Genomic DNA, 10,293 nt, shown 5'->3' on the forward strand with positions numbered 1-10,293 from the left:
TGCACTATTTCTCCATCATTTCTGAAGGATAACCATGCTGGGCATAGGATTTTTGGCTGGCAATTTTTTTCTTTTAGTTTTTGAATATATCATCCCATTTTCTTCTGGCCTGCAAGGTTTCAGTTGAGAAGTCTGCTGTTAGTCTGATGCAGGCTCCCTTGTAAGTGACCAGACGCTTTTCTCTTCCTGCTTTTAGAATTTTCTCTTTGTCTTCGAGTTTCACTAGTTTGACTATCTTGTGTCTTGGAGAGGATCTTTTCAGATTGAATCTTTTGGGGGATCATTGAGCTTCCTGGATCTGAAGGTCTGCATCCCTCCCTATACCAGGAAGTTTTCTGTTATTACTTCCTTGAACAAGTTTTCAATGCCTTTTCCTTTTTCATCCCCTTATGGAAAACCCATGATTTGGATGTTTGTGCATTTGAGGTTGTCTGCTAGCTCTCTTAGATTTTCTTCATTTTTTAAAATTCTTTTTTTCCTTTTTCTTGTCTGCCTGGGTTATTTCAAAAAGGCCATCTTTGAGTTCTGAGATTCTCTCTTATGCTTGCTCTAGCGTGCTGCTCAAGCTTTCTGTTCTGTTTTTTATTTCATTGACAGAATCCTTCATTTCTTGGAGTTCTGTTACATTCTTTTTTAAGTTATTAATCTCTTTGTAAATTTCCTCCTTCATATCCAGGATTTTTTTTTCTTGTTTCATTGTGTTCTTTAGTTGATTGTTCTCTTGTTTCTTGGAGGTTTCTTAAAATCAGTGCTCAGAATTCCTCTTCAGACATCTTGAGGGTTTTTTTGCTCTATGGGGTTTGGTACTTGAAAATCACCATATTCCTTCAGTGATGTCATATCTTCTTGTTTATTTGTAGTTCTAGTATATTTACACTGATGTTTGGTCATTTGATAGAACACATTTCTTCTATCACTGTGGAGTGGGTTATGAGGGGGAAGACTTCCTCCTTTGTTTATAGGTTCTGGTGGTGACTCTTGTCAATGCAGTTGACTGTGGGGTAGGCTGCCTTGGCTCCTGTTCAGTCATTGAATAGGTTCTGCACAATCACCTGTATGGCTCGTGTGGTGGGGTGGTGGGGCCTGCATGCCTCTCCAGGGTTTGGGTGTGGGAAGGACCTGAAACTGAATCAGTCCCCAGGTGCAGCTCAGGCCCTGTGTGCTCACCTGGGCAGCCTGCATGGTGGGGGTGTATATTCTGAATATTAACCCCTTTCCAGATACATGGTTTATAAATACTTTCTCCCTGGAAGTTGCTTTTTCACTCTGTTGACTGTAGTTTTTTGGCTTCACAAAAGTTTTTGAGTTTGCTATAGTCTCATTTGTCTAGTTTTGCTTTTGTTGCCTGTGTTTTTGATGTTATATCCAAGAAACCATTGCCAAATACAATGAAGATTTTCTCCCATGTTTTCTGCTAAAAGTTTTATAATTTCAGGTCTTGTGTTTAAGGTTTTAATACATTCTGAGTTAATTTTTGTATATAGTGTAAGGTAAAAGTCCAACTTCATTCATTTGGATGTGGATATCCAGTTTTCTGGAGACTATTTGCTTAAGAGGCTATCCTTTCCCCATTGTGTAGCCCTCGCATCTTTGTCAAAAATCACTTGACTATACATGTGAGGGTTTCTTTCTGGGCTTTCTAGTCTGTTTCATTGTACTATATGTCTGACTTTACAGAAGTACCATCCTGTTTTGATTACTGTAGCTTTAGAGTATGTTTCAAAACCAGAAAGTGTGAAGACTTCACCTTTGTTTTTCTTTCTCAAGATTGTTTTCGCTATTTGGGGCCCTTTGAGATTCCATGAATTTTAGGATTTTTTTCTATATCTGTAAGAAAAAGTACCTCTGAGATTTTGATAGTGATTGTACTGAATCTGTAGAGCACTTTGGGTAGTATGGACATTTTAACAATATGAAGTCTTCTAAATTCACTAACAAGCATGACATTCCATTTATTTTTATCCTCTTTAATTTATTTCATCAATATTTTGTAATTTTCAGTGTACAAGTTTTTCCCTACTTGGTTAACTTTATTCTTAAGTATTTTACTCTTTTTAATGCTATTGTAAATCAGATTGTTTTCTTAATTTCCTTGTCAGCCTTATCCATTGTTAGTGTATAGAAATTCAATTGATTTTGTGTGTTGATTCTGTATCCTTCAACTTTGTTTAATCTGTGTACTAGTTCTAATAGCTTGTGAGTGTTTATGTTTGTGTGTAATCCTTAGGGTTTTCTACATACAATATCATGTCATCTTCAAAGAGATATAATTTTGATTCTTCCTTTCCTATTTGGATGCCTTTTATTTGTTTTTCTTGCCTATTGCTCAGGCGAGGACTTCCAGTATTGTGCTGAATAGAAGTGGTGAGAATGGGCATCCTTGCCGTGTTCCTGATCTTAGAGAGAAAGCTTTCAGATTTTCAACACTGAGTATGTTGTCAGTTGTGGGTATTTCATATATGGCTTTTGTTATGATGAGGTAATTTATTTCTTAGTCTGTTGAGTGTTTTTATCACAAAAAGGTGTTAAATTTTGTCAAATATGTTTTCTGCATAATTTCATATGATCATGTCATTTTTTCCCCTTCATTCTGTTAATGTGGTGTATTACATTGATTGATTTTCATATGTTGAATCATGTTTGTATTTCTGAAATAAATCCCAGTTGGGCATGATGTAGTGTTGTTGTACAACCCTTTTAATGTGTTGATGTATTTGGCTTGCTAGTATTTTGTTGAGGATTTTACATCAATATTCAACAGGGATATTGGTCTGCAGCATTTTTTTTCCTTGTAGTATTTTTGTCTGATTTTGTTATCAGGGTAATGCTGCCCTTATAAAATGAGTTTGGAAGTTTTATCTCCTCTTCAATTTTTGGGAAGAGTTTGAGAAGACTTGGTGTTTATTCTTCTTTAAATATTTGGTAGAATTATTCAGTGAAGCCATCTGGTCTTTTCTCTGTTGGAAGGTTTTTGATTACTGATTCAATTTTCTTAGTAATAGGTTTGCTAATATTTTTTATTTCTTTATGATTCAATCTTTCTGGGATGAATGTTTCTCAGAATTTATCCATTTCTTTTAATTCATCTAATTTGTTGGTATGTAGTTGTTCATAGTAGTCTCTTATAAACCTTTTTATTTCTGGGGCATCGTTGTAATGGTTTCTTTTTTGCTTCTAATTTTTGCTATTGGAGTCATCTTTTTTGTTACTTTAGCTAAAGGTTTGTGAATTTTGTTGATCTTTTCAAAACACCTACTCTTAGTTTTCTTCATTTTTTCCTATTGTTTTTCTGTTCTCTATTTTGTTTATTTCTTCTATAATCTTTATCACTTCCTTCTGCTAATTTTGGAGTTAGCTTATTCTTTTTCTAATCTCTTGAGGTACAAAGTTAAGTTTATGATTTGAGATCTTTCTCCTTTTTTAATGTAGACATTTACCACTATAAACTTCCTCTTAGAAGTTTACAGTATATTGCTTTTTATTGTTTTGGTATGTGGTGATTTCATTTCCATTTGTATCAAAATATTTTCTAATTTCCTTGTGATTTCTTCTTTGATCCATTAGTTGTTCTAGAGTATGTTGCTTAATTTCCACATATTTGTGAATTTTCTTGTGTTCCTTTCGCTATTAATTTCTAGTTTCATTTCACTGTGGTCAGAAAAGATACTTGGTATGATTTCAGTCTTCTTAAATTTGTTAAGACTTGTTTTGTGGCCCAACTTGTTATCTAACCTGGAAAATGTTTCATGTTCACTTGAGCAGTATGTGTTCTCTTGTTGTTTAGTGAAGTGTTTTATATGTGTCTGTTAGGTCCAATTGGCCTATACTGTTTTTCAAGTACTCTTTTTTTGATTGATTATCTGTCCAGTTTGTCTATCCATTTTTTAAAATGTAGTATTGAAATTTCCTACTCTTGTTATGCTGTATATTTCCTTCTTCAATCCTGTCAATGTTTACTTCACATATTTGGGTGTTCTGTTGTTATGAATATGTAGTTATAATTTTTATTTCTTCTTGGTGAATTGATTCTTTTATTATTATGTAATGTCTCTTTTGTAAATTTTTGACTCAAAGTCTGACATACACGTGTCCACCCTGTTCTCATTTGGTTACCACTTATTTGCATGTAATATCTTTTTCTATCCCTTCTCTTTCAGTCTATATGTGATCTTAAATCTAAAGTGCATTTCTTAGAGGCAGCATACAGTTGTATTTTTTTTTAAATTCAGATACTCTGTCTTTTGATTGGGTAATTTAATCCATTTATACTTTTAGGGGTTCTAAATATGGAAGGACTTAGTAATGCCATTTTATTGTTTTCTGTATATACTGTTATTATTTTGAACTTCTTTTTTCTCTTGCTGGCTTCTTTTGTGTTTCATTGATTTTTCTGTGGTGAAACACTTTGATTCTTTTCTCATTTTCTTTTGTGCATCTTCTTTTCCAGCCCTGCCTTCTTTCTTTTCTTCTTCCTCACTTGATTTCTGTCGACACTAGGGGTGAAGAGTGGTGGCTCCTCTTACTGCTGCATAGTGGTGGGAATTCTGGCTCCCCACATGGTCTCCACTGACACCAAAGGAAAGAGGTTTCACCCAGCAGGGGCGAAAGTCCCAGCTTTCTACTCTGCTTTCTCTGACACTCTGGGGAAGCTGGAACACCTCATTACAGCCTGACAAGGGTGAAAGTCTAGGCTCCCCACCTGGCCTTTGCTGGAGTGGATTGGGGTGGGGCTCTAGTTGTGTCTGTGAGTGTTGGTGAATATTTAATGCAAGTAGGGAGATTATTTTCTAAAAGTTTTTTTGTCTTGATAGGCTGCCCCTTTCCTGATTCCTTGACTAAAGAGAACTCTCTTTTGTTGGGATTTGTCAGTACCTATTCACAGTTCCAGGTTACCAGCTTCTTCAGCTTTAATTCTGAGATATATGGGGCAGAAGAAAACCTAAGAAACTCATCACCATGCTGTTCTTTGGGACTGTGGGGCCCTAGCCAGATTGATGTTTCTCCACATATCCCAGTCAATTTATGTTTGTCTTAAATGTGACATCTAGGGTTTTTAATTGTACTAAGTGGGAAGAACAGGGAAAAGTATATCTTCTCTATCTTCCCTGTTATTATCTCTTAAACCTCATATTAATCTTTAGCTATGTCTCTCTTTTCATTCCGAATATTAGAATATGAATGTTGGGCCGAGCCCGTGGCGCACTCGGGAGAGTGCGGAGCTGGGAGCGCAGTAGCGCTCCCGCCGTGGGGTCGGATCCTATGTAGGGATGACCGGTGCGCTCCCTGGCTGGGCACGGTGTGGCCGGTCTCAAAAAAAAAAAAAAAAAGAGGGGGGGGTGTGGGGGGGGGGGGGGGGGCGCAGGGGCGCTCCCGCCGTGGGTTCGGATCCTATGTAGGGATGACCGGTGCGCTCCCTGGCTGGGCACGGTGTGGCCGGTCTCAAAAAAAAAAAAAAAAAAAAAGAATATGAATGTTGCTATACAAAGTAGTAATATTTGTTATAAGTTTGTTATAAATGCTGTAAATTTTTTTACTTTTTTTTTGTTGGTTAAGTGGTATGGGGATCCGAACACTTGACGTCAATGCTATAACGTGCTCTAACCAACTGAGATAAATGGCCAGCCCTCAGTTTTGAAGCATATTTTAAATAATTACCTAATAAAGATATAGAGCACTGATTGCTGGATTTGACAGGGATCAAGACATGTTGGTAAGGGCCTTTCTAAAGCTAACAGGCTATAATTTCTAAAATGAAGGTTTTCCTGCCTAATCTCTCAAGATTTTCTCCCTTTGAATTTCTCTTGCTGATATAATCTATACTCAATTTTTTCATTATAATTGTATATTTCCAATGGTATGATTCTATCTTCCATCAAGATTATAATCTTTGGATAGATTCTGTCTCTCATACTTTTACTCTTACTTAAATTGTTAGTCTGCATAGAGCACAATTATGGGAAAGGGATGAGACTCAATAAATATTTTTTTGCTAATGAACTGATAACTCACAAAACACATCCCACTTACCCAGTAATAATAATTTCTGGATATGTTTGTGCTCCAAGGTTCCACGCTCCTCCACTGATTGGCCACTCCTAAATAGATTATCCAAAAAGAATATATGTTTAATTTTTTGGTTCAAATGACTTACAAATTTAGAATGGAAACATTTCAAAATAGTGATAAAGGGTCACTGAAAATTAAATAGCTGTATGATAATCAAAGATGAATTATGTAGCTATCTTTTAATTCTTTCATTGAACAAACACCTCCAAATGCACAATTCCATAGCCTTTAAAAAATATAGATTTTAACTAATATTACCATTCATATAAAAAAATGAAAGAAGTATTTTTAATTGTACAAATACAGTATTGCTATATGTGTCACATAGTCTGTGCACCACCAAACTATTGTGGTGCCATTTAACACGAATACTAAATAGTCCATCTTGGAGTTGTCTATCCCAACAGTCCTGTGCAAATAACAGAAATTATAACAGATGGTCTGTTACAATAGTAAATATTTGAATCTTGTAGTAAATAGAAGAAAAAGGAATTCTAGAATGTTATTTAACAGAAGAAATTTTTATGTCTTCTAAACCATTAATTAATGATAAACTAGGAAGAATTGGCTCTTTTAAATTTCTTAAAATATGATCCTTCATCTAAAATATTTAAAGGTTGGATATTATGATTCAAATATATGCCAATTTAAGGACATACTTATTATATGATAGATAAATACATGATTGATAAGTTTATCTTAGTATGACATTATATTCCTAGTGTACAAGAAATTTATACTCCTGTAGGCTTAAAGCTATATAGCCTTCAGGAAATTTGAATTTCAGAAGTTATATATTTGATAGATGCCAGCTTATGTCTTCAAAAGAACTCAATTCAAGTCCTCTTATATTGAAAGTCAGAAAATAACATAACAGGAAAGAGTATAATCATATAATATGAGTACAAGAAAATTAATTTATAATTTCTACTTTTACCTTATTACTGTATCCTTGCTTTTTATGCTTGACTCCTATAGAATAGAGTACTAGAATCAAATCAGGAGGGCAATCAGCAAAGTATGCAGTGCATGTAACTGGAGATTCATGAATGTCCATGGGATATGGATTTTCAAAGATTGGAAAACTAATGGACAAAGACAATATATTAGTGCTATTTTGCAAAGGTAAAAAATACAAAATAATTTTCATAGAGTAAACCCTAAAATCTTTCTAAATATTAATTATAAGTTTCACTAAACTGTTTTTTTAAGCACCATAAAAACAAGGATTATATGAACAAGAATGCTCTTTTTAAAACTGTTATCTATAAGGGGCTGGCCCATGGCTCACTTGGGAGAGTATGGTGCTGATAACACCAAGGCCATTGGTTTGGATCCCTATATAGGGAAGGCCAGTTGGCTCACTTGGGAGAGTGTGGTGTTGACAACCAAGTCAAGGGTTAAGATCCCCTTACTGGTCATCTTTTTTTTTTTTTTTTTTCTTTTTGTCTTTTTTCGTGACCGGCAACGGATCGCAACCCTCAGTGTCGCGCCCGTACCGGACCGGGACTGGCAATGGGATCGCAACCCTTGGTGTTGCTCCCGCACCTCGCTCAGCCAGTGAGCGGCCGGTCTGTATGTGGGATCCGAACCCTCAGTGGGAGCGCTGCCACGCTTCCCAAGCGGCACACTGTAGCAGTGCGCCATCGGGCCGGCCCTTACTGGTCATCTTTTAAAAAAAACAAAAAAAACCCCCTGTTATCTCCAAAATGTGATATTAAACTGGTAGAATTTTATTTGGACAAATTAATTTTCTTCTCATAATTCCACAGTGACATCATTTTGCTAATATGAATACAATAAATTATATTAAACTGAAAATTTATGCAACAAGTTAACTTAGTCCATTTATTAAAAATTATATCAATTAGGTACTTTAAATATTTATGTAATATAAATATTAAAATATCAGTAAATTTTGACATGTTTTTCAGAGGGAGATAATATATAGGCAAGTTTTCAATTTTTTTTAGGAGTAACTGAAAGATGTGTGTGGTGTGTAGGTGTGTGTATGTGATTGTCTATGTCTCAAAAACTATTTCCTATGTAAATTAAAGAACATAGTTTTAACAAAGACTTATGATATAATACATTTCATATCTCAAGTCTACTGTAACTTTAAAAAGGACATGAGTACAGAATCAAATTAAAAATTCTTGTAGCCATCATATATTGACAACTTCTCATGTACCTGGCACTGTACTAGGAGGAAATGAATATTTTTTTATACTTCATCTTTTCCAGGTCTGAGTGATCACATTATTTCTGACACAATGTGTTTTTGTGGGAGAGGTAGTTGTTAAAAATAATTCCCCCCCATATTTATTAGGAACTTAATTAGGTATTAGGAATTTAGTGTGGTCTCTAGAGAAGGGGGGCGGTGTGTGTGTGTGTGTGTGTGTGTGTGTGTGTGTGTGTGTGTGTTGGCAGGGGTTCTCGTTCTACCAGTCTGAAATGCCGCCAATGGAACCCCAGATAAGAATAGTACTATATGCAAAATCAGGTGGAAAGGAGAAAGTCATGTTTAGTAAATGACAGGTAGCTTAAACTGGATGAATCAGATTCCCTGTTTCAAAGTAGAAATTATTTACATCTCTGAGATTGAAGAGTTAAAAGTAAGATAAATGAATCACCCTGAGGATCAAACCTACGATTCAAGATTTGACAACAGCAAGAGGTAACAATGATAGACTCCTGACCAGGTGAACAATAATATCATGAAAATATTTGGGAAAAATTATTTTAGTATATTGGGAAGGGAAGATTATTCCAGGCAGAGGAAAGAGAATGTACAAAATTCTGTTGCAAATATAAGGGGCTAAAAGAAGACAATGGATCTAGGACATATATTGAGGGAAAACTAGTTTCATGTCTATCACTATTTAAAATTAAAATGCACAGGAAGAAGACAGTATCTAGCCATCACTTTCAAATCTATTTTTACTGTCATTGTTAAGCAGTAGAGAGTACCACAAACAGCAGTATTCTATATTTGTTTCAATTGCCTGTAACATAATGAAAAAGAAAAGAAAGTAAAAGAAGGCCCTCATCTTCTCTGTCCCTGAGATTTTCCTGGTCTTCTGTTTTGTCTGCTGCAGTAGTCCAATAATACTTTTACTATGTGTCGTTTTCTTTAGTCAATTTTCCTTTAGTATATAGTCTAGCAGACAGCCCGCTATTATATTGTACAAGTTTTCATAATAATTGCTTTTGCTTAAGGAAACAGCAGAAGTGTTTTATGTGTCATGAGTCTCCAAATGCTTCTGTCCAAACATCAGGTACTTCTTTTAGGATGTCTTACAATTTTCTGTGTTACCCAAACTCTCCTGGTTTAGTTTTCATCATTGAACCAAACTGTATTTCTGTAATTCTAGCAGAATAATGTTCACATAAAGAATATTTACCATCTAAAGAATACTAATGCCAGTTTTCTAAAATATGTTCCTTTATTGCAATTGCAATGAATAGAGTTTTAAAAATAGTTTCTGTTAATCTGTACATGGATAACTTACTTGCTTTGTGTCAGATCAACTACAATGAGATCTTTCTCCAGAAGCACTACAACAGCATAGGGTTCTTGAAATTCTGTAAGTGAGAATAAAAAATTAAAGTTTTCATATTATATATTTTATAAAATCACCAAAATTGCATTTTCTTTATCTTCTGTACAAATGTTATTTAAATCATTTGAGAAGACAAAAATATGAGCCAAAGAAGTAACAAAGAGCAATTTTAAAAAATATAACTTGTGTATCTCAAATTTAATGTTAAGATCACTACAGAGAACAAGGAAAAAATGAGATATTGCATAGTATAGAGTTAAATATATCTCAGTAATTATGGAGTGGTGATAGCTGTGGATTACGTGAATAGAGTCTCACCTCCATCTCACAAACATTTATATTATTCTTCCATAATCTTAGTATTTTAGACTTCATTTCATGCCTACGAGAGATGTACTGAGGAAATAGGAGCTCTGCTTCTTTGGGATATGACACATATCCACCTCTGATACAGTCTGGATATGTTGCCCCACCCCCCACCCCCAAAGCCCCATGTTGAAATCTGATCCATATCGTGGGAGTGTTGAGAGGTGTTTGGGTCATAGGGGAAGATCCCTCATGAATAGATTAATGCCTTCTCTGGGGGGTGGGGGTGGGGGTTGTGAGTTCTTGCTCTATTAGTTCCCACCATCCGGTTGTTAAAAGGAGCTTGGCACCTCCTCTC

General features: G+C 35.2%; 1 protein-coding gene across 1 annotated transcript in view; it reads right to left on the reverse strand.

Annotated features, from left to right (window-relative positions):
* Positions 1 to 9,651, reverse strand: part of STXBP5L (syntaxin binding protein 5-like) — a gene marked incomplete at its 5' end in the record, with an annotated part of 166,822 nt that extends 157,171 nt beyond the window's left edge. The window contains 3 exons of the mRNA XM_008564944.1: positions 6,028 to 6,095; positions 7,004 to 7,151; positions 9,579 to 9,651. Of these exons, the coding sequence (XP_008563166.1) occupies positions 6,028 to 6,095; positions 7,004 to 7,151; positions 9,579 to 9,651 (289 nt within the window). The remainder of the gene's footprint in view (positions 1 to 6,027; positions 6,096 to 7,003; positions 7,152 to 9,578) is intronic.
* Between the last annotated feature and the right edge of the window lie 642 nt (positions 9,652 to 10,293).

The sequence above is a fragment of the Galeopterus variegatus genome, unplaced genomic scaffold, assembly GCF_000696425.1.
Source record: "Galeopterus variegatus unplaced genomic scaffold, G_variegatus-3.0.2 Scaffold192, whole genome shotgun sequence".
Classification (NCBI taxonomy): domain Eukaryota; kingdom Metazoa; phylum Chordata; class Mammalia; order Dermoptera; family Cynocephalidae; genus Galeopterus; species Galeopterus variegatus.